At 44.6% G+C, this 24,630-nt stretch overlaps 1 protein-coding gene across 4 annotated transcripts in view; it reads left to right on the top strand.

Moving 5' to 3' along the window:
- The window catches only part of CAMSAP2 (calmodulin regulated spectrin associated protein family member 2), an 820,267-nt gene that overhangs the window by 599,674 nt on the left and 195,963 nt on the right, over positions 1-24,630 (top strand). For all 4 annotated transcript variants that reach the window (XM_069641228.1, XM_069641227.1, XM_069641226.1 and 1 more), the window contains one exon: positions 20,024-20,126. In XM_069641228.1, the coding sequence (XP_069497329.1) occupies positions 20,024-20,126 (103 nt within the window). The remainder of the gene's footprint in view (positions 1-20,023; positions 20,127-24,630) is intronic.

Below are 24,630 nucleotides of genomic sequence, written 5' to 3'. Positions count from 1 at the left end.
GTGTCACTCCTAGATAGTTCGATTAAAGTTTACTGATTTGTACTCTACCCCTTAAGACTGTGTCACATCTAGAAAGTGCACTCAAAGACTGCTGGAAAGCTTAATGAGTAGTATTCTACTGTGACTGTGTCATATCTAGATAGTACGCTCATGGTTCCTATGTTGTACTCTGCTTCTTAAGACTGTCACATCTAGTACCATGTCCAACGCCTAAATAGAATTGTAAATGTAAGCATGTGCCAAACTTAGATAAAATTGTGAACGGTAGCATGCCCAACGCTTAGATGGAAATTGTGAATGGTAGCATGTACAACACTTAGATGGAATTTTAAATGTTAGCATGTCCCACACCTAGATAGAATTGTAAATGTAAGCATGCGCCACACTTAGATGGAATTGTGAACGGTAGCATTTCCAACACTCACTTAGATGGAAATTGTAAATGTTAGCACGTACCACACTTATATGGAATTATGAATGGTAGCATGTCCCACACCTAGATAGAATTGTGAATGTTAGCATGTACAACTCTTAGATAGAATTGTGAACGGTAGAATGTCCTTCACTTGGATGGAATTGTAAATGGTAACATTGGCCCGAGTCGCATCTAGAAAGAATGCAATCGTCAACATCTCCCACACTTAGATGGAATCGTGAACGGTAGCATGTCCCACACTTGGATGGAATTGTGAATGGCAGCATGTGCCACACCTAGATGAAGTCGCAAGCATTAGTCTGAGTCGCATCTAGATAGAAATTCAAATGTTAGCTTGTCCCACACTTGGGTGGAGTTGTGAACATTAGCCTGAATCGCATCTAGATAGAAATGCAAATGTAAATGTTAACATGCCCCACACGTGTATCACTGTGTACCCTACTTTCCTGTTCCCCATGCTGTTGCTATTGTTAAGGATTTCAATCAGGCAGACTACCTGGGTCTCAGCCTAGCATGCAGTGCACAAATGAAATACTTACTTTGTGTCTATGGGTTCAATATTCTGAGTGATATACCACTCATATCACACACCTTCTCAAAATACCCCCAGGTCACAATGGACAAGCAATCAGGCTGGTTGGTAAAGGTAATATTTATTTAAATTCAAATCAAACGTACGTTTTACTATATGGGGCAGCAATCACCAATGTGGTGACAAGACCAATAAGAAAGTAGGTAATGCAGTTGAATTCACTTTTAGCAACACAGGATATAAAACACAGAGAAAAGAACAGTTTTGGTTTGTTTGGAAGATAGCACTTGAGTTAAGATTTCCCCCTGCAAAATTCCTTAACCCACAAATAAGCTATTCTAAACAGATGTGTGTAAGCAGCAGGTATTCAGGAATAAAGAACAGTGCACAGGATTTGAGATAACCGTCCCTCCCCAAACAAGAGAGAACAACGGTTTGGAAATCGTACACTTTTAAAATGACACTCGAAAATGGCTGAGCCAAACAATGAAAAGTGGGCAAGAGTCCTTAAATCAACATAAATGTCTATGGGAGCAACATTGGAAAGATCCTAACCAACATGAGCTTTAGTATGAGCAGAATTAAACACTTTGAATCTTAATGGGAGTTTGGAAATAATTGAAATTGAAAATCACATGTGTAAAACTTTGCAGAATTGCGAATTCCCACCTAAAATTCACTAAACGGGTTTTAAGAAAAATGGATGAAATACATTTCTGGATGCGGTTTTTGTGTTGAGATGTAGCTACAGGTCTTCTGTTTAGGTCTAGTTGAAATGAAGTCTCTAGCTATTAAATTGAGGAAGTTATGCAATGTTGAATGAGAGGTGTTTTTAGAAAAATAGAGCAGAGAGAAACAGAAAATCGGTTTTAAAATGACAGGTTAATTTTACTTAAACTAGATTTAATGGCTAAGAAAAAGAGAATGCTGCCCGTGAATCTCCACAGTTACACGGCCGCTTGTAACCCTTCACGTGGCGGATACCCCGTTTTCTTTATGGGAATTACTTTATTTAATCAAAATCACTAATGGCTTATGGTCTAGTAAAACAAAAATGAAGAGAAAATCGGTGCTAATACTAGGAATTACAGACAGGTATGCAAGAATGGTTCTGACAATCTTAAAGGTTCTTAAAGTAAAGATAGGATGGTTTAGGTTGGAATAGGACAACGTAAGGCAAGATATGCTATGGTTTACTATGATTCCTATTTATACTTACAGTCCACTTTAAGATTTTGGACCGTCAAGGGTTCTGGTCATCACACAGGTTGGTTCTAACCGGACAGCAGGGCGCATCTGGCGGAATAGGTCAGCTGGGCGGTTCTGGTCAGCTGGACTGGCACCTCGGACTGGACTGGATTGGCCCTCCTTGTTGCTGGACGCTGTAGATCAGTGGGTCCGCAAGTTTGGAGAAGGCAAGAATTTATGGTAGCAAGCCAGACTGGATCAAATTGCTTCCCTTACATTTTGGGATTGCTTCAGAAGTTTGGTCTAGCTGAAAAAGGAGTTCAGCAATGCAGAGGCCTTGGCTTTTCAAAGAAATCTGGAATCAGGGACAAAGATGGAGAATTAAGGAACAGGTCACCACACAGAAAATCAGGATGGAGTCAGGAATCAGTGTGTTTGTGTGCTGTGAGGTTCCCTTATTTATCATGCCAAATGACATCACTGAGGGTTATGGTAGGGGCAGATTTACAACCCACACCCACAATGCTGTGATTGGCCAAAGGCACAGTTTCCGCCTTGCTTTTTGCTGGTTGGATGACATAAAGGGATGACATGTTTTATGGTGTTACTGTGTCTAGGAACCTCCCCCAGCTCCTAGAACCAAAATCTATTTTTCCCACAAATACTTATTTCTGTAGTTATGCACTCTAAGAAAATCAGATACATAAATTACATATTTTGTGGGTCCCATTCCAATCCAACTCCCAAGTCGATGGGACTTGGTTTCGTCTTTCTGTTGTATTTTGGCAATTTTAACCAGGATGGTTTGGTCTAGCATTTCCCAATTCTGTACATGTATGCACAATTACCCCTAGAACATGTATACACAACGTTAGGTTTGCAATATTAATAGTTTCTGCGCCATTGGTCATTCTTTATAACTTCTGTTCCTTTCGCAGTAAGAAATTCTACCATGTTTTCAAATGACTAGCATAAATTCAGATTTAAATGTATGCACTTTTCATATCTTTCCTCATTCTTGCTGCCAAGTTAAATGTCTTGAAGTTCAGTGGCAAAATAAGCATTTTAAACCCAAAAGTCACATGTCAGTTTTTTTTTCTTTCTTCCCAAGTGTAAGCAAATGTCAAAACCTTTGAAGTTAAATGAGGGGCCTCTCCCTGGAAGAGTGGAGCTTCCTGCCCCTCCCCTGGAAGAATGAGTGTGCAAGCCTTCTATCGTCTTCCCGTGGGGCAAAGACGAATGTCTAATGAAGTCCCTTTGTCATGAGTATGCAAGGTCTCCCAGCAGCAATTAGCTTTTCCTGTGCCAGCAGTGGAGGTGTCAACCTTTCTCAGGCTAAGAACTGTCAGAGCAGGTTTTATTTTTTATATAGTGGATTACCTCAGACTGGGTTTAGCTCTAAGTTTCACATTTTTAAATCTTTACTTAACCCTATGGAATTAAACAGTTTATAAGTGAATGTTTACCAGTAGCAAATCCTTGTACATTCTTAAATAATCAAGCCTTTACACAATAATATACTTTTAAATAGGCGATTTTGCTTCCCATTCAGGCAAAAGCACATTTAACATATTTCCTTTAAAGTCAGTTTTCCTCTGCAGCAAATACACATTTTGGTCAGCACTAGTTCTTCCCTTGAGTGCTGGAATTGTTTGAAGCATGACTAAATGTATCCATTATTTGTTTATAGTTTTACTCTGGACAGCTGTTTCCTGATACTTGTTCCAAAGAAAATAGCCGCATTTTTCCCATGTAAAATGAAACAAGGGTTCCTGGGTTGCTTTTTCATGAATACATTTTATAGGAGCTGTCATTCCAATGAGGCCTGGTTCCTCTGAGCCACACTGGATGACCCTGGGCATTGCAGGGCCCTTTTAATCTCAATGATTCAATAGAAATGAATGTATGTAGCTCCAAAAACAGCACTTTTTAAGGTTGAAAAGCTAACCTTTCAAAAGGCATGTTCATGTTTTCAGCACAATGATGCTGTTTCATTCACTTTTGCTCCATGTCGCATGTTGCAGAGCACACTGGAACATTCCTGCAGTGATTACTCTTGTTTTACCCCACCTGAAATGGGGTTGGCAGGGCGGTGCAGCCATTTTCTGGTTATTACAAACGCAGTTTTGAAGATTTTGTAGTGGGGCACATTGGAATGGGTCAAAATATCCCACACCATAAAACCGTATCCGCCCTCCTGTTGCTCTAAGCCCAGCCCCCTACCTCTATATGTCTGTGTGTCGCTCTGTTCCCTGCCATCCTGTTCATATGCCTGGTCTCGGGCACATTAAAGATAACCATCATATCATATGACATCATTACGCTTACTCTCTACTATACACCATCATTCAACTAGAACACAGCTATACCTCTGATTAATTTGGCCTTGCAGTTCACATACGAATACGACCCCATGAACACCTCATCACCCTAATAAAATGCAGCTAGCCGAGCACATTCCGGCCCAGTTGCTCACATATGCGTCCTTCAGGCCTAACACAGCCAGAGCCCAGCCTGGGTGTCCACCCACCAGACTGCACACATACAACTGATATCTTCAGCACCACACCGAACGCTAGGATGCAGCTAACATCCGGCAATTACATCTGCTGCTCACACAGCTGTTGCACCCACGCACCCTACGACACTATGGGCCTCATTACGACTTTGGAGGCAGCCATGGCGCTATAAGCGCCATGGCTGCCTCCAAAATCGTAATAACAAGAAGTTAGATAATCGCCATGCACACCTATATTTTGAGTGTATATAGTAATGATTCAAAGTAGTTAAATCAGGAATAATAAGTAATTTGAGGTGCAGGGGAGAGGTGCTCAGCCTTGGTATCTAGGCTGGAATACATACATGAAAAATAGTTTCCTATTTAAGGAAACCTGCGTCCCCTGCACACTATCAACAAGAGGCTAAAAGCCTGTATAGAAGTTTTAATAGGTACAGTCAGTAGCCTAGTAGTTTTCACAGTTTTTAAATAAATGTCATTGCTTTGTTTAGCTCACAACAGAACAGAAAAGTTGTCAAGAAATAATTGGATGATTTAAGAATAACTTTGTGAGCTAAACAAAGCAATGCAATTTATTTAAAAACTGTGAAAACTACTAGGCTACTGACTGTACCTATTAAAACTTCTATACAGGCTTTTAGCCTCTTGTTGATAGTGTGCAGGGGACGCGGGTTTCCTTAAATAGGAAACTATTGTTCCATGCCTCCAAAATCGTGTCCGGATCCGGGTTCCCTGAATGGGGAATTACCGGGCCATTCCGAGTGTGGAAGGCCCGGTATTTCCTCCTTCATGGAACCCGGGCCCAGTCCTTCCCTATTCCCATTCGAGCCCCCATAGGACTCAATGGGAATGGGGAGGGAGCTAAAAACGGGCCCGTTGTTAGCTCCCTGGTCCCCTCGCGGACCCACTATGGATGTCTGGAAAAACCAGAAAGCCACAGCGGTGGACGTCTGGTGGGGGGCTTAACGGTACCTGCACCATTACCGGCGCCGTTAAACCCATTCTGCATTTCTCGTAATGAGGCCCTATCTCTCTCTATTGACCAGAACTACGGTTCCCGAGGACGTTCAACCTACCAGCGCTTTGAGGTCATACCTTTGAGGATATATAGAGCGCTATATAAATGTAACATAACATAACATATATACACAACATCTATTATGTAAACCATCTGATTATACAGCAAATGTACTAAACTTGACAATTATACTTAACTTGTCACCCACCACTCAATGTTCATTATCCCTTACCTTTTATGCTAGCTGTCCCATATTGATGGTAAATAATAGAGGGCAAAACAGAAAACCTTACACTGTTTCCAGGGATGGAAACAGAGGTGGAACACTCCTTATTTACTTTTATTCTTCAATAGAGCACATGCAAATTGGCCAAGACCTACCTCAGAAAATTCAGTCTAAACACGATTTCTTCTAGGACCAGGGAAAGTAAATGCCAATTGACCAAGTCAAGTGCCTTCTTCGATGTTAATGACATCACTACAACCACAAATATGGCAAATGGGGCTATTATCTCCCTAACATTATCCCCAGTTTTGTTGCCTTTGACGAGCACAGCCTGATAATTATTTGAGTTAATGCAGGACCTGTTCCAGCTGTATAGCCAGTATTTTTGTTAAAAGTCTGATGTCATTTAGACTGGCGGTGGGTCTATATGAAGACCATATATGGGATCCTTCTTTTTTTAGCTATCAAAGTTCACCACTTTCATGATAGACAGGGCAACATCCCCTGCTACCAAAAAGGAGTTAAAATCATTTGTAACTACAGATTCCAGGAAAGTCTTAAGAGATGTGTATGATATTGGGAGGAGCCCATTGAGCCAGGTGCTGTTTTTCTAGCTACTGCGTTAATTGCAGTAGTTACTGCAACTTCAGTTATAGGTCATTCCGAGGTTGGAGGTAAGGGAAAAACGATGCCGGTAAAGGATTACCAGCATCGCTTACCGCTACTGGCTATTCTGACCAACCAGACCGCTATTAACGGCATCGTAGTTTACGATGCCGTAAATAGCGGTCTCGGCACGCGCGACACACCAGGCCGGAATTAGCGGCATGCCGTAAACCGGAGCTGATCACAAGTAATGCGGACTTGCAAGTAACGGCATCCTGAAGGCCAAAAAAGAGCTTACCTGCATGGTATACATACCGGCATCTCCGTGAAGGTGTTAAGAAGCCTGAGCAGTGTTTTCAAGTGCCACAGGTGCACACAATTGGCACAGGTGGAGGCAATGGAGTGAGGGCCAGTACAAAAGGAGCACACCCACACACCACACCCACTCCCACACCAAGATGATAACAATAGTAGTAGCATTACTGGAACTGGAGGCCCTGCTTGCAATGCCTCAACAACAACAATAACAGCCGCCACCACAGAGGAGACGCAGGAGGAGAAGGAGGGTGAGACAGGCCCAGCATGCCCCACCAATTCAGCCACCGTTACCACGCCGGCAGCCCCAATCCCTCGCATCAGAGCCACCCCTTCAACCTAACACCTGAGCAGATCCACACCCTGTACCGGCTTGACCGTGACACCATCACCACTATTCTGGACGTGATACACAACGACATAGTGAGCCTCATAAAAATACGCACCGCCATCCCCCCTCTACTGAAGGTAGTGTCTGCGCTCCACTTCCTTGCCACAGGCACCTACCAGCACACAGTGGGGCACATGCATGGCATATCACAACCCTTATTTTCCCGGATACTAAACCAAGTGCTGGATGCCCTCCTCAAGCACACAAGGGACTACATTTCCCTACCACAGACTCCCCAGGAGATATTCGATACAAAAGTTGCCTTCCATGCACTGGCAGGCATGCCAAATTGTGTAGGTTCCCTCGACTGCACCCACGTGGAGTTGGTGGTGCCGCATGCCATGGAGGTGGCGTATCGCAACCCCAAGCAATGCCACTCCATCAATGTGCAGATGGTATGCAACGCCAGCAAGATCATCACACATTGCTGTGCCCGATATCCAGGATCAACTCATGACTCTTTGGTACTGCCGAACTCCACGCTACATGGAGCGACATGCTGGACGACGTGCCTGGCTGCTTGGTGAGTTGCCTGACTGGGCCATGGCAGTGCATTGGGGTTGTGAGGTGGGTGGCTGCATACTCCCCCTTGGTGGGAACGGTGTTTGCATACTCCACCTGGGTGGGAATGTTGACGTCAGTGCACTCCATGACCCATCTTGAAGATGCAACCCACACCATTAGTCCATTGCACAGGGCAGATAGCGGGGCCAGAAATGGGGTCAATGCATCCAGGGACATGTGCGTGTGCGCACAAATTACCTTCTTCCATGTGAGACTAGTACAGTTGTCCTACATGATTGTGCAATCACTTACCTTTATTCCACTCTCATGCAGGTGATTGTGGCTATTCCTTGAAGCCGTGGCTCATGACCCCTGTCCGAAACCCACTGACCATGCATGAGGAGGACTACAATCGTTCCCATACCCGTACACGTGTGGTGATAGAGCAGACCTTTGGCCCGTTGAAGGCACGATTTTGCTGCCTCAGCCGGTCAGGTGGGGCTCTCCTCTACAGCCATGAGAAGGTGGCCAAGATCACCATGGCATGTGTAATGCTGCACAATATGTGTATCCGTCGGAATGTGCCCCTGCCCCCTGACATGGAACTGCTACCATCTGATGATGATGAAGGGGAGGAGGAAGATGTGGCAGGACATCATCACGGTGCGGATGCATAGGAGGGACATGCCGTGCGGCAGTCTTTGATTGCACAATATTTCTGACCCACAAGTCAGCAGAGGGTGACATATTGTTAGGACATAGGGCACTGGGTGTGGGGATACATGTACACTATGCACTGTGCAAGAATAAATGACACATGCGCAATGATCAATGTCCACTCTGTTAATTTTTTTGATGCACAACCGGTGTATTGAATTTTGAAATATCAACGTGAAAAAAACCTCCACCACCGTCACCCCCCCCCTCCCACCACAACTCCCCAACACACACTCACCCCCTCCCCCTCCCACCACAACTCCCCAACACACCCTCACCCCCCTCCCACCACAACTCCCCAACACATCCTCACCCCCTCCCCCTCCCACCACTACAACCCCACACTAGTCCCATAGGGTACACGTAGCCAACATGTGGCTGGCAGTAATGTCACTCTGCGCTCCCGGAGCCAGGGGGAGGTATGTCCCGGCGGCACAGCGCATGGAGCGACTGACAGAGTGGGCTGGTCTGGGTGGAATTGCTCGTTGAAGGGGTGTCCTCATGCTGAGGCTGTTGGCCAGGATGAGCAGCCTCCAGAGCATCGGCTATGCGGCCGAGCACCTCGCAGAGCCGATTGGTGCTTTCTGTAATAGACTGGCCCAGTGCCCTCAATTCAGAACGCCACTCCTCCCTGGCCTGCCAATTGTCCTGTACAAATTCTGTAATCAGGGCTGTGAGCCGGTCAGCCCGCTGTGCATCGGCAGATGGAGCAGTGGCCCTGCTGGGGATCGGGCTGACATGTCCTGCCGGCGCTTCCTCAAGGGAACTGTACACATGATTGCCATGTCCCAGTGTTAGTCCTTGGGCAGACTGCTCCTGTGTGTCGGTCTCACTTGAGTCACTAAAGGATACCTGGGGGTTTGAGTAGGCTTCAGGGGTGTGCATGACTTCGACTGTGTCGTCCTGTGTCGCTCCCCAGATGGCATTGGGGCTGTCCTCAACTTCGAGAGGGGGCGTGGCTGCCACCTCCCCAGCCACACTGGACTCCTTGGACCGTGGCGTTGGGCATGTGTCTGCAGGCAGTGCAGGGAGGGGTTCGGGGTGGCGGTGGTGCACCCTCCACGGGCCTTGCTGGAGCTGGTGGTGTACGTCCAGGTGTTGACTTTATTGCTGGGAGACGGCGGCCCCTGCCTTGGCCCCTGGAAGTGCTGGGACGGTTGCTCTCCTGCTCCTCACTGTCATGCTCACTGCCTGTGGGGGTGGAAGAGAGGGGCGGCATGAGTGATTTTTGGAGAGCCAGCATTCATACATGGAAACGATAGCACATTCAGACAATTGTGGCTAATCTGCATTTGTGTAGGCAATGGCACGTCATTCCATACTTGGGTGGTAAATGCATGCATGCATGCATGCATGCATATGTCGGTGTCACTCATGTTGGGCAGGTACTGTGCTGTCTAACATGCACACTGTTTACATCATCTACCCTGTGTGCCTCATGGAATGGGCAACTTTGTGTGGTATGTGTCATATACGTTACGGCCTTGCACCGGACACTGGCTTGGGTCTCACTTGCTTCGGTATGATTTACAGGGGGGGTGGCCAACCATGCCGTGACTCCTTGGCCAGGCCTTAGCAGTGACTTTCATGACATTTGCGTTATCAGTATTTACTTTGGACACTCACCTCCATCAGCGGATGACGTCGCACCACACCCCATTTCTCCGACCCCTTCGATGGATTTGGCCCCTATCATGGTCGCACATGTCTCCTCCCACGGCATGAGTTTGACTGGCGAACGTGGGCCTCCTCCGGTCTCCAAGGCCTGTTTCTGTTTGCAGAGAGGATGCTCCGCACCCTCAGCAGCAGGTCATCCCACTTTTTGCGGCAATCCTTTATGGTGCGGGGGGTGTTGCCCACAGTGCTCACCTTCTGGCATACTAGTGCCCAGATTTCTTTTTTTTTAAGCACTGCTTCCCTCCACATGTTGCTGCTGAAAACAGTCCCAGCATGCTAGTGGAGGGTATCTACAAGTATTTGCAGCTCATCTGGGCTGAACCGCTCCTTTCGGAGGCGGGCAGCTCCCTTCTTTGGCGCTTTGGACATTCCTCGGTAGTTGTAGTTGCTTTCCGGTAGGTCAACAGTGTGCCAGGGGTCCTGTCTGGTGAGGATGGCAAAGGATTGTGTTTTTAAAGATGGCCGCTGTGCTCCTTCCAGTTCCTGTGCGATGAAGCCATTTCCGGTTCCGCAATTTAACAGTGACCGTACATAACGGTGACCGCTATTTACGATCACCGCTAATGCTGCGTTGCTCTATGGTGGTAGTGTTGTCTACGGTGCGGTTCATGCCGGTAGGGGGTTTTTCAGGCCCTTTTGCGGCATGCCGCTACATCCATTACCGGCATGGCGCAAAGCTCGTGCCCACAAACTCGTAATAGTCCGCTTTTAGCGGTCTATTGCCAGCTCGGACACGCTATTTGCGCCATGCCGGTAATGGACGGTACTTACCTCCAAACTCAGAATGAGGGCCTCTATATTCAAGATCTTTCTAAACATTGTCATTTAGACAAGGATGTGTCAATCTGTACAAACCTGTGTGTTGTTCCAATTCCTTGACTTCCTCTTACATGAATACATTGATGTAATATTCTTTTAGAGCTGCTGCTTTTTCTCCCTCTTCTGGGTACAATTGTTAAAGACAGTTTAGTATGAATGATAATGTTTTAAGTCAGTCAGTAAGCTATATTCAGCAAATTTGCCTTTAGCTCACATACAAATACACCATACAAATGAATTACAAAAAACAGTTGAATATCAGTTCATAGCAGACATCAATATAAAATACACAATTCATAAAATATCATTATAGGGCCTTCAAAAAATGCTAAAAAGCCAAAATGGATTGATCAATTGACTTAGGGCAGCATCCTACGCAACCAAGCGTGATAGATGAACGAGGCTACAAAATATACATCGTTCACTACAGCCGTAGATTTACATAAATGAATTGCTTCTTTTTATGTTTTGTTTGATTTTCAATGTTTGAGCCAGTAGCTTGTCATGATACATCTGCCCGGTGTGCAGTGCTCTGCATGTGTCCCTGTCGTTCAATGACATATCAATTTCTCCCCCTTTACACTTGTTAACTTTCAGTAGATATTTGTTAATCTGTCTGCTTGTGTTGGCTAGTATGACCCCAGTAGCTGGTTCTCTAGTCTCACCCCTCTGGCTTCCTCTTTTTTCTTTCATAGAGATATAAACATTTTTTTAATTCACGCTTTAATTTTGTTTTTGCTGCTTCCAATATAGCTTACCAATGAATCTCATCTGAAATTTTATTTTGTACTTAAAGTATTCTTCAATGACCAACTCTACTTTGACCTTGAAAAACAGGCATTGGAACACTAAATCAGAGTGCAAAATTTCAAGTTGCAAGCTACTAGCCAGCCATAAAAAAAGTCACTCTCCACCTCAATCAAATACATACAGACAGCACACCATGTCTCACAATTTAGGGGTCAATTATCGCTAGCCAATGGCTATTGGTGAGTCCAAATCCTGTACCCTGACTGAATTGTCCCTCTTCCCAGGCTTATAGCCCTGTTGCATTGCTGCATTGAGATTTGCATAGGCTATCTACTGAAATGGCTTTTTCCGTAAAATTTTCCCCATTTAAAAACATGCATCTGGGAGTTCTATGTAAAATCACATTCATCTGGAATATGATTGCTCTACAAATCTATGAGCACTAGATCTGCGATTTATGGGTGGAAAGAGAGGAGTAGACACCACTGAAGTGTTGGGTTCAATACATTAGGTTTTACCCCCAAACACATCTCCCCCTCTGCAAAATCTGATAAACCAGAAAAAGGTCATTAAAAGCCTTCCTGGCTTTAGCTAGGAGGTATATTGTAATTATGATAACTCTCCTAGCCCCTAAATTGTCTTTGATGCCTTACATTTGCCCTGCAGCATCTCTGTAGGTATATATTAGAAATCCACATCTTCTCTAATCCGCATTTCCTTGCCTCCGGATTTGGGTTCCTCAACGTTAAAAGTTATTCTTAAGGTGGACAATATAGAATTATAGAAAGCTGTTTTACCAGCCATTGAAAGCCTAGACACAATAGGGTAGTCACCATGCTTAACCCCTCCTCATATGCCCCCAATTGCCCTCCTCAGTGCGACCCCACACACGACATGCGTGCCCATCCATTCTCTTTTCTCTGTATGATATATCACTTTCTGCCATAGAGGTAAAATACTAACCTTTTTCTCACCATAACATTTTTTAAAGAAATGTTTGATTAAGATGTTATTTTTTTCCCCAAAAAGAGTTTTCCTCCTACCATCCTTTGCAACCCACAAACCATCTTCATCCTCCCACCATCCCTTCCCTATTGTCTCTCTCTGCATTTTCACCCAGTCATGGTGACCACCCTCAGGAAACAATCAACTGCAGCTGTCTCACAGGCCTCCCACCCCATCTCCAGCACATCTAGCTGTCAGTGTATAAGTGCTTCAACGTGGTGTGAGAAACCTGAGGGTATTCTCACTCCTACATCCCTTGGATCCTCTACATAGGTGGCCAGGGAGAGGCATCTCATTTGAATCCTGGCCCTGGGGGCGGAGAAGCAAGGGAGGACCTCCTGGTTGGAGGGTCCCTGAGGATTGGGAGTTTGGTGCCCTTAGGTGAGACATGGTATCCTCCTTTCCCTAGTGACGACCAACTTAACCGTCCCTGAACCATTATGGGCTATTTTAAGCCAGTTTCCCTCAATCCTCCACATGTAACACTTGACAGTACTGGGACAAAGAAGAGACCACTAAGAGCAGTGAAGATTACCTCTTTTCACCACTTTGGTGCTGGGATGAGGAAGATGCCTGCCAAGAGTTCTGTGGGTCAGGCATGTCCCTCTGATCGTGGTCAGGCAGGGCTAATTGGTCAGCCACACCTGCAGCCTGTCACGGGGCTGCAGGTGTATAAATGGAGATCAGTCAGACAGAAAGGGTGAAGGAGCGCGAGATGGGAGCAGCATGTGAGGAGGCAGCCAGAGTGGGACTTGAGCAGTACAAGGCAGGACGCTGGCAAGACACCCAGTGGACTTGGAGGACCTGATGCAGCTGGGCCGTGTGACTTCCCCAAGCCTGGGAGCTTCCAGACCCCTGTGCGTGCAACAGGAGCTACCATTGAACCGGAGCAGGGAGGACGCTGCCCGCATGCCGACCGAGACACTGAAGCTGCTGTTGTGCAGAGAGACGCACAAGGCAGGCAAGCTGGGCTTGTGCCGCTAAAGCACAGACGTCTGGTTTTCCGGAGGGCAGAGAGGCTCCGGGGCACTCCAACAAGACAGCGAAGAAATGCCAGTCTGCAATATGGAAACAAATGTGTGTTTATTGAATAACAAACTACAGAAAAGCATAACTTTGAACAATCGAAGGCTCAATGAACACCGAACTATAGAGAAACTTAATTATGAACAACTAAATGTTCCTTGAATACCAAACAAAAGGTACTCTTAAACATTGAAACAAAAAAAGTGCACACCTGAACACTAAACCGAATTGAGTACATGTGGCACACTGATCAAATTCAAATATCAAAGACAAGAGTATTCAAAAGGGGAAAGAGTCAAACAGTGACCTTTTTGAGACTGAATGCGGTGTGACAAGGCCACTGCTTGCCAGGAGGTGGGGAACACATGGTGGCAGGGCCACAAGCCTAATACGGAAAAGCCACGGAAGTGGAAGAATACCCTCAAAGCCAATAGGCCAGTAAAAATACCTAAGTGGAGGTAACTGGGTGCACAGGTGCAAGTGCCAGGGAAACCGGTTTGTGTGTTCTGAGGAGTCCTGGGGTCCTGTTTGTGTGACCTGTAATGGGTGGACCGTGTGGTCTAACAACTGCTCCTAGAGCAGAGAGCCCTGCATGGTGAAATGTAAGAACTCGGAACAGCCTAAGGAAACCACTGCATACAAACTGTGAAAGTGGGCCAGAAAGGAGGTCAGGTTGACCTGGTGTTTTGTTAAGACTCTCTTCTTTGGAAATACTGTAACAAGTAAAGGCGGCAGAATAGATGTCTTGGGGAAGGGAACCACGAGGCTTCCAAGAACCATATCTGTTGTCTTGAGAGGGGGGGGGTCTCAGGACCCCTTTTGTTTTTGGATTGTGTTACCTGGGGAAGGGAACCCCAAGGATTCGTTCCGAACTATATCGTCTTGAACTGGGAAAAGGTAAACTTTGAGACCTTTTCATGGAACTTTCTTGTACTTGGGGAAGGGGAACTGGAAGTAAGCTGCCAGCTGGAAGAAGCTCAGAACTTTGACTTGAAAACTATTTCCTTTGATTCTGACGTCCCTACACATTGGTCAATTGTAGTTGTGAGGGTAAGGATAGGTTCGAAACACGGACAGACTTTGAAGTTGAACTCTTTGATTCAGACTTTCCTTTGTTTCGTTCAGGTAGGGAAATCCCACCTTAGCATAGGGCAAGATAGGCCTTCAACCATCCTGACATTTAAGTTAATAAATATCTTTTATTTGAACTTTAAATCTGTTGTGTGTCATACTTCATGATGCCTTCACAGTGGACACTAACCTGACTGTCACTGCACCTCTGAATATGCCTTTTTTCCAATTAGACCTTTATCCAGGCCGTGGTACAGGCACAAGCCTGAACATCACCAGCAAACCAAGTCACTTGACCACAAGAAATGTCATACCTCAACCACAAGTAGATCAGGTGGTATCACATCAAGTGCATATGCGGTGGCTCTTTTTGATCTTGTTTTTGCTGTTCACATACACGCCCTCATTCTGTCCGTCTCTGCGTGTTTCCCGGCCCACCTTTCAGTTACGTTGTTCACGTTGTTTTGAGAGTGCGTATTTTCCTCAACCTCATCTATTACCAAACGCTTTCTTACTTGCACTTTTGCTGTTACAGAAACGAGAGCTTGAATGGAAAATCCCAATTGCGCAGCATACCTTCTTTTTTCCATCAGTTTTCCACCATAGGAAATTATTTTATTTTTTAAGTTTGCACTGCAGCAGCTTTACACCGGAAATTCGCTGACAGAAAGTCTGTTGGTCCCCATTGCCATGCATGGGATCAGAGTATTCTATCATTGCATGGCTATGCCGGCCATGTGAGGCTTAACTGGCATGTTAGGGCATTAAGTGGACTGTGTACATTCTGCTTTATGTCCTGGCACATCATTGCCATACCTATAGCATGTTAAGGCAGCCCCCAGTGAAAATAATACTAGTAAGTAAAATAGTCTTATGTTTGCTTCAGTAGGTGTTTTTTATCTTAAACTTTTTGTATTTTATTTTTTTTACCTTGGTGATGTCAATTCCTTTGATATGTCCGGGGTCAAATGAAAATGTGCATTAATTTCTTGTTATGTCACAGGCCGCAATTTGTCACTTCCACTACGCGTGGCATGTTGGTGAATTTGTGCCCCTGTTGACCTCAAACTGTATTTGGTTGGTTTTTTAGGTTGGAACTGAGACTGAGACAAGATCAGAACAATCAGGGTTTGATTAAAGGTTAGACATGTGTGCCCTTCTTGCCATGTTCTATTCTTGTAATGCATGCTGCTACTTCCGTCCATGTCCTTGGCACAAACAATAATCTGGCAAACCCGACAAGCTGCCAACTGTGAGAAGGCCTTGTCAAAAGAGGCTGAAAGCTCTTTTCAGTCAGGGTTAGATGCTGTTGAATGAGGAGAATCTGTAAAATTGTGATTTTCCTGGAGAAGTAACACGTTTTGGGGGAATATGGGCCAATTACCTCCATTATAGCAAACTGGCAATGTGCATTTAAAACATTTTAAATGTGAGAGGTTGGATTTTATTTATTGACTTTTGATGAATGTTTTATTGTATAGTTGCAGGCTGTATGTTATTGTGAATAGCAGTTGTACCTCGGGTTGTCCTGCAAATGCTGTATTCTGGCATACCAGTACTACATGTTTGAAAATGAAAAGGCAATAAAGTAATCTCCCTTTATAGCGTGATTACTTTCAGTAGAAAAGGGAGAGGAGGATTAGAGGCTGTGCCAGGGAGCTATTCAGAATCCACCTATAAAGGGACAGAAACATCAGAGAGGGACCCACGTTTTCTGCCCCTTCCCTGTGCCTTGAAAGGACCGAAACCCATACCCAGAGGTACATCGTTAGTACCAGCACAGCATCCCAGATGGGAAAAGACACAGTGGCGCCACTCAGGGCCCGATTATCAACCTGGTCTTAATTACAGAAAAGGCTGTTAAAAGGGTAAATAACCTTTTTGGTACTTAAGACCTATTCTGAAGGTGACGCATACTTCCGAAGTCGGTAGGAATGTGCCGCTTTCATAATACTTTTGGCGGTTGCTAGGATGGGTTGGAAACCAACCTAGCAACCGCCACATTCGTTACCTGGCTTTTTAGAAGGGTATTCCTGTGGCACTCCTCCAGTTTTATATGTGCGCTAAAATCGCACACATATACAGAACCATTTTGGTGCTGTTATTCTGGGGGAGTGCCACAAGAAGTCTTGTTTGGTTATATGAAAGTGTTCATATATTCCTGTGTGGTGTATAGCAAAGTATAGCAAAGTGTTCATATACACCTGTGTTCTCGGCAGCACTTTTGTAAAATAACGAATATATCGATATTTTGCAAAAATGCTGCTGAGATTTTAGGATTGTGCCCGTTGTAACTAAAACAGGTGCAATCGTGAAGGTGCACTGTCGTGCACTACGAGGACGCCCAGGCCCACTTGAGAATACTGGTGGAGCATGGGCGTCCTCATTTGGCGCAGTGAATCGTGCTCTTTAGCACGTTCACTGCGCCAAGTTTTGACTCGGGCCCTCAGTTGCATAAACAGTGTCACAGCAATTCTGGAGAAAATTGGTGAAATCCTTTAGGGGCACAAAAGCCCCCTGGATCACCAGGGATCGGGATTGGGGCAAAAAGACAGTGGTTCAAGAGATTTAACCATACGGTAATGCATGCTGCAAATTCCGTCCATTTCCTGGGCACAAGCAACAATCTGGCAAACCTGACAAGTTCCCAACTCTGAGAAGGGTGGTTTTCTTTTCTTGTCAAAAGAGTGTCAAAGCTCCTGTCAGTCAGGGTTAGAGGCTGTGCCAGGGAGCTATTCGGAGTCCACCTATAAAGGGACAGAGCCACCAGACAGGGACCCACGTTTTCTGCTCTTTTCCTGTGCCATTATGTTTGCATGCAGACCCTTGTCTCCCACCTTGCCTCATAACTCAATTACTCGCCAGTGTCTTTCTACTTCTTTTATGAAATCCACTCCTGAAGCCTCAGCTCAGACGAAGGTCCACAACCAATACAATAAGGGAGAGGGCCCTGAAAGCACTGCAACCCATACCCTGATGTACACCCGAAGCACCGGCACAGCATCCCAGATCAGTAAAGACACAGTGGCTATACACAGTCGCACAAAGAGGCCCACAACAATTCTGGAGAACACCAGCACAATCCTGTAGGCGCACACATTCCCCCTGGATTGCAAGTCGAGGACTGGGAACAAAAGCTGGAAGGCCGGCTGTCCCGGGGTTCCATTGTCGATCCGTTGAGAGTGCAAAGGAAAGGGACAATGCTTAGACCCCAATCCATAGAAGAGGTTGGGAATATAAGGAGGAGACCGAAAACAGGAAGTGTGGGTTATGAGGGTGAGGTCAGTAGAGTTGGAGGACCAGGAGACCAGCAGGCGAGAGGAAGGAACAGATTCTGGAGGAGTTGGGTGGAGATGTGAGGTATTGTTGTGAGTGCAAGGGTACCGCAGTGCGAATAAGTGTGAATGTGAAGTGCATGCGATTAGTTTAGGTAGTGAAAGGAGTGTTTAGGAAATGGTTGTGTGAGTGCAAGGAGAGTGTTATTGTAGAAAGTAGGTGGGGTGATAGGAGGGGTAATAGTGTTGGAGTTGGGTAGTAGGAGGAGGGGAGTGGTAGTAGTAGAAGGACGGAAGTAGTGGTGTGCAGGAGGAGTAGCTCATTGGTGTGGACTGAGAGTTAACATCAAAGGGTGGAGGCAAGACCTTAAATGAGTGAAACATCAGAGACAGTATTGGTGGAAGGAGTAAGAGGAGGAGCAAGTGTAGAGAGGGAGAGGTAAACTTGAGCATGAGTGAACTAGCTTAAGTGGAGCAGAGTCAGTGCAAGGCACAATCTTAAACCCCTTTCGAACAGAAACATACAGATAGGGTAGGGAAAGTAAGGAAGTTCAGGCATCTTGCACTTATGGAGTCACCATTAGCTAAATACAGCTATAAGACAGACGGGTTTACCGATCAGTATCACTAACCTGGGAGTTACGGGCGCCTGTGTTAGAGAGCGCACCCCACGGGAGACGAGAGAGAGACGGACAGCCCCATGGCTCCCAAAAACTCAAAAAAACTTTGGACTGTCAGTAAGACTCAGAGTAGATTTGTGGGTCATATGTGACACAACAGAAAGGATGTCCATTGGATGAAATATCCTATTTCACTAATAGATTTACATTTGATCCCGATCAAGTTAATTTATCTTCCACCCAAGAGCGATTTCAAATGGTGAGGGTTTAATTTGAAGCAGTACACTCTGCAAACACTTTTTCTTCAGATGCTCGTTGGAATTGCAATGGTTACTGATTTACTCCATTAATTGCGTGTGTGGGCAAATAGGCCATTGATGTAGCCTGTTTACAAATATAAAAATATAATTTTTTAGAGCTCCATTCAGTTTATTTCTTTTATGTACATTCCTCTTTTATAAGGTAATTTTCACATTTGACCAATTTCTTAACATTTTTATAAACACAAAATGTATAGCTGAATGCAATTGGTTGAGGTCAGCTGACCGTGGAATTTCATTACATGACTCAGAATTCCAGCAGAGAAAGCCCATGTACCTACCCCCCCCCCCCCCCTGTCGCTTTCTGTTCTGTTTTTCTCGCAGTACAGCTTCTTCCCACCATTTCTAGACCACCTCCTCGTCGGCCCGCTGCAACACTTTCCATCTCTTACAATGCCACCCACTGCCTCTACTTGACATTATTTGGGGCTAGGGCGCGGGTCAATGTTTCCTCTGTTGCACAGGGGAGACCCTAGTTTTGATTATTGGTTCCTTCAAAAAAAATCAGAATGGGCCCGGGCAAGCTCTACCGCAGTATCTTGGCTGCAGTAACGTGACCCACTCCCATGCTATGTTTCTTTCATCATACCACAGCCATCTGGGTCACTTGCACACATTATTCTTCATGGAAACATTTGTTGGGATGTACATTTTGTTGGTTAATAGTTAAATTACATGAAAACAAGGACAGTTGGGGGCCACATTATTCCTTTTGTCTGACGGAAAAGGCCCCTCATTTCTCCTTTAAGGCTTTAATTTGAAGTATCGATACAAGAAAACATAATGTTGCTTAGGCATTGAGGGAAAGAAATGTGGCAAAGTGTTTCGTATATAGTAGGACCAGTCACATGGATCTCTTTTCAAAGGCAATTATAAAAAATTAATTTGATTTGTTCAGGTTATTGCATTTTCTCACACCGCTGTTTTTATAAATTATGAGTTCCTATGTTTCGGTGATATGAAACTTTGCTGTTTCATGTCTGAATGTTGATTTGTGTCCTTATATTAGATGAACCCGTACAACCTTTGAGAAATAAGTCTTCAGTTCCTGTTTTAAATGCTGCCAGAAGAAGCTTTGTTGATGGCTCGTCAGGTTCTGACTTTGGTGCCAGGTAATTTCTTCCTTTACTTAATATTAATGAAGCTGATGACAAAAACCACTGTGCCATTTATCTCTTTGTTTGTCCAGTGGAAAGACCCCTCATAAGTATAGATTTATGAAAGTCTGTTTATTAAATACTTTCACCAAAAAATAAATATGATTTTAATATTCATAAATGTTTCATTTCAATGTTTATGTTCTCACGTGTAGCCTTCATACTGCTGGGAAGTTAAACAGATGTAGGGATGAAGGGTTTATAGAAAAAGGTCTAAAGGCTTAATTCCACCAACTTAGGAATCCAGGCGTGAAGCAGAACAAGTGGGTCATAAGTACACTTCAGAAGTTCAAACATTCTGACTTCACGTGGAGATGGAAGTCAAGAGAATTCCAGAGTGGGTAGCCTTGCAAATGGAGAGATTTTGTCTCCAGGTGAGGTTTAGAAAGCATTCACAGAGACCCTGGAATAATTTGGTGCAATCAGATGGTGTGAGAACATAGGATTGCGCAAACATGTTTGATGTGATCTCTAATTATTGACTTTTTATCAGACATAATATGTGAGATACTTACAAGCAGAAGTAAGATCTTGAACGTGACTACAGTAACCAATAACACTAACATATAGGGCCCAACTCACCAAAAAGATACTAGAGTAGAATTTTGGGGGACGTGTTGGCTCTTATGCTGCTGCATAAGTAATCAGCAGCTACGCCTTCAATCAATATGTAAGTCTCAGCAGTACGCCTGAAACTCACATGTGTGCACTGGATACCAGCACCCATGTGGGCAGAGGGAAAATATTTATGGTGAGTGCAGAAATCCATGGTCAATCTGCCAAGCTAAATTTAAGAAAGGAGCCACCAGCAAATTACACAGATTCCCCTGTGGAACATCAGAGGCTCAGCTCACATGCTTTGAAGGGAGTCGAATATGATTCTCTTCAAAGAGATCGCCTTTCTATCGGACACTGAAATCCCCAAGTGTTTTTTCCCAAATGTGGACCCAACTATATATATTTATATATTCTGCTTAGAATTGACAGCAAAATACAACAATCGTATTAACTCCGGACAGCCCACGCAACATTTAGGGAATGGCCTGAGCATAACCTCCTGACAACAGCTACAGTGCTGCGTGGTCAAAAGTCAACGTGTTCAGCAGTTTACAATTTAAATCTGATAAATGCATGATGAATCGTTGGGCAATATTAAGAATGAGATTAGAAATTCTTTTATGTTGATGATAATGGAATTACCTGATAGATTGCTGTGTGATACCAAGGCTGGGTTAGTCCTTGCAGGGAAAAGTTCTTAAATTGAAGTGTTCTCTTCACTTTCTGGAAGACCATGATGGATGGATCTAGTAGTAGCTCAGGCAGGAGAGGGTCCCAGACTTTAGGGGGCACTATCTAAAAAGGACTGTTATAGTGTTTTTTGTTTCCTAAAGCTCAGACCTTGCAGGTGGAATTCCTCCATATTGCACAGCCCAGCATTTTCCTCACAAGACTGATACATTTTGAACCTGGTATTTTGGCTAATTGAGGTGTATGGCTTTATTCAAAAGTCAAGCTGACCTTGGTGATGTGATGTGATGCTTATGAGACCCTCACATCCAACATGTTGATAGCAATACTATACTATTTTCTGATGCATTTTCATGGAAAGGGAGGCCTAATATGTCCCATTTTAGTCCCTTTCCCGCCATTTATGCAACTCTGTGGTATCCTCCTCCAAACAGCCTAAGAGCCCAAGCACTGTCAGTGTCCTGTCGCGCCCCCTTCCTGGGTCCAAATAATCCTCCCAGGCTCCTCTGTTGCATTTGTCCCATCATTCCTCCTGTTCTAGCTGCCCCTTTCTAGCCAGGCTCTCTTGTAATATGTTCCTTTCCAACTCGCTGCATGTGCCTGTTTTCCCTGCCCAGCTCCATTCTGGAAAAGTGAACTGCACAGTTTCAATCCCTCTTTTGATTCTGCTTAGTGTATGGGGGTACTCTCACCCAACCTCAGAAGCCATAAGAAAGGTATCAGATCCATTGGGTTGGGTGATACTGATGGAAGCCTCACGTTTTTTAATTGTACAGCACCAAGCAAGCCATCTTCAAGCAAGTCTGTAACACTAATTTTCTGCAATAAAAACATGAAAGCAGCTTTAGTTCTTCTGCAATTCCGTATAACATATTTTGTAGTACCTGATGCTTGGCCAAAGTGATCATCCATATGAGTGCCAGCATATGTCTATATGGTCACAATAAATGCACTTCTTTACTTCCAGGTTTTAATGGACAACATTTTTTGATTTTTCAAAGAAACCCACACTGAGGGTCAAATGGTGTATGAGAAACTGGATCTATGCTCACAAAAGCCCTAAAGTTCCCACAAATGCTTTAATTGGAAATAAGGGCGAACCGCTTCATGGACCAATAAGTTCCTGTGTTGTATTCCAACTGTAATTGATGAAGTAACCAAAAACATAGCTCTTCGATCCTCAATCACTAAACCTAGCAGCACCATATAGAACAACTTTCCATCATTTAAAGATTTAGAATAGGTGCTTCAAGAGTCACATTCAAGCTTGAGCCAGAGGACATCAGGATAGTTATGCTCATCGAGATTGTGGAGTCTCATGGGGAAGCATACAGAAGTGGAAAAGAAAAAGAATGTGAGCAAAAAAGAAAAGAAATGTGGTGAATTAAAACATGTGTATTTGTTTAACCTACTCACTTTGTTGGTTTGTATAGCCTACATTTTCTCCTGCCAGGGCTAAAATTATTTGCTTAATGGTCTTTTGTTGGATCAGACTGTGTGTGGGGGACATATGCAGTAATGAGCTTTTTTCCACATTTTCTCTGCAAACTTTTCATGGAGGCAGAGATATGCCTGTGTGTTGAGTGAAGTGAGCATATTAGTTTTTCGTTGAGATTCATTCTCTTCACGGTAGAGTATGGCTGTTGTAGGTTGTATTTCTGCCCACGACTGTAATCCCCTTTTCTTTATGTAAAGTTCCTTGTCATATTTGTGGGGAGATCACAGTGGTGTAGAATCCATACTGCTATAAGCTGGTGCTAAGGTGTGAATCTAAAGCAAATTCTGTCTGGATGTCACTGTTTTCCAGAGATCTAAGGAAGCCTTTCTTGTGACGCAGTTTTGAAATGGCTTTGTATCCTGTAGTTTGCTAGGTTGATCTTATTTTTGAACATGGTGTCTTGCTTGGACATTGTTTTGAGTCAACAGATATAGATGTTGTTTAAGAAACATGGCTTCCCCATAAGAATTGTATTCCCTTCGAAATCTGACTGTGCATTGGGGCGGAGCCTAGCAGGCACAAACAATGCAAATTTTCTTAAGAAATCTTCTACAAGCCTTTTCCTCATTGCTGTGGCTGAGCAGGTGGAAAAGCAGGCCCAAGCTTGAAGCAGAAATATGAATAGAACTCACAGTTGAGAAACATATAGAATCAACTCTGGGTGTGTAGCAGTTTACAGCAGTGCTGCGCTCCCCCTTTCCTCACAGTGCACCTGCCAACACCCAATATTTTAGGCGGGGTATGGAGACCTGTGCAGTTACACCTGGTGTCTGTGATTCAGAGTGTGTAATGGCTGAAAGGACAATTGTAATGTGAGACACAGAGGAAGAGGGGCAAGCAATTCAAAGACTGTGCCTCTGTTCAAATTAAGGTCATGGCTAAGACTGCAGTTCGGAACACCTGGATAGTGAGGGCATCTCACGTAAGCATGTCAGTGATCCGCTATGAGGGCCATAAAAGAGGGTACTTGGGAGATGAGCAGAACGCATTAGAGCAAATAAGCAAGGCATCAGAGGTCCTGGATCTTTTGATAGAGTCCCACAAGCTGGGAAGTCCACTGCATTTATCCATGAAGAGGTGTGAAGACACAAGCCTAAGACTCCCATTGACCAACTCTGGAGACGGGTCACAAGGAGGCCAAATCTGTCATCTGGCAAGCCAGATTCCATAAACCCTGCTGTCCAAGCCCAAACCCTGCCGTCCAAGCCCTATTGTGAGCTCACTGAATCAGCTGGAGCCTCCTCGCATTACGGAGATCTCTGGTTTAACTAAAGGATAAATAATCTGTATGGCCTGTTTGGAGGGTTTACATAGGAAATTAGACAATTTGGTTGCTGATCTAAGACACTTTGAATCCAAGGTGAAGGCACCAGAGGCTAAACTAAATGTTGGGGGAACAATTATGAGGCGATGAGAGGAAGTTTGGATAAACTAGAGGAAGCGAAGTGGAGACATTAGGAGATCCAGGATTGTACTGCATGCAAGAGCGGATACTTTGGCTATGGTGTTGAAAATTTTTATCCACAGGATACATGTCAAGTACGATGGAATGGACTACCTGTATGAAGATCCTGCTCTTTAAGATGTTGTATCAAAATAATGAGGTCCCTTCAACTGCAATTAAGAGTGCAAAGAGATTGCCAATGTGTGGAAGAATGGGGGATCGTGGGAGGAAAGCACAATCTTGGTGAATTTGAAGGATCCAAGTATTGA

Source organism: Ambystoma mexicanum, chromosome 1q (assembly GCF_040938575.1).
Source record: "Ambystoma mexicanum isolate Mex_15411 chromosome 1q, UKY_AmexF1_1, whole genome shotgun sequence".
Lineage (NCBI taxonomy): Eukaryota > Metazoa > Chordata > Amphibia > Caudata > Ambystomatidae > Ambystoma > Ambystoma mexicanum.
Note: the sequence above shows the minus strand (reverse complement) of the source record. Positions and strands in the feature narration are given on the sequence as shown.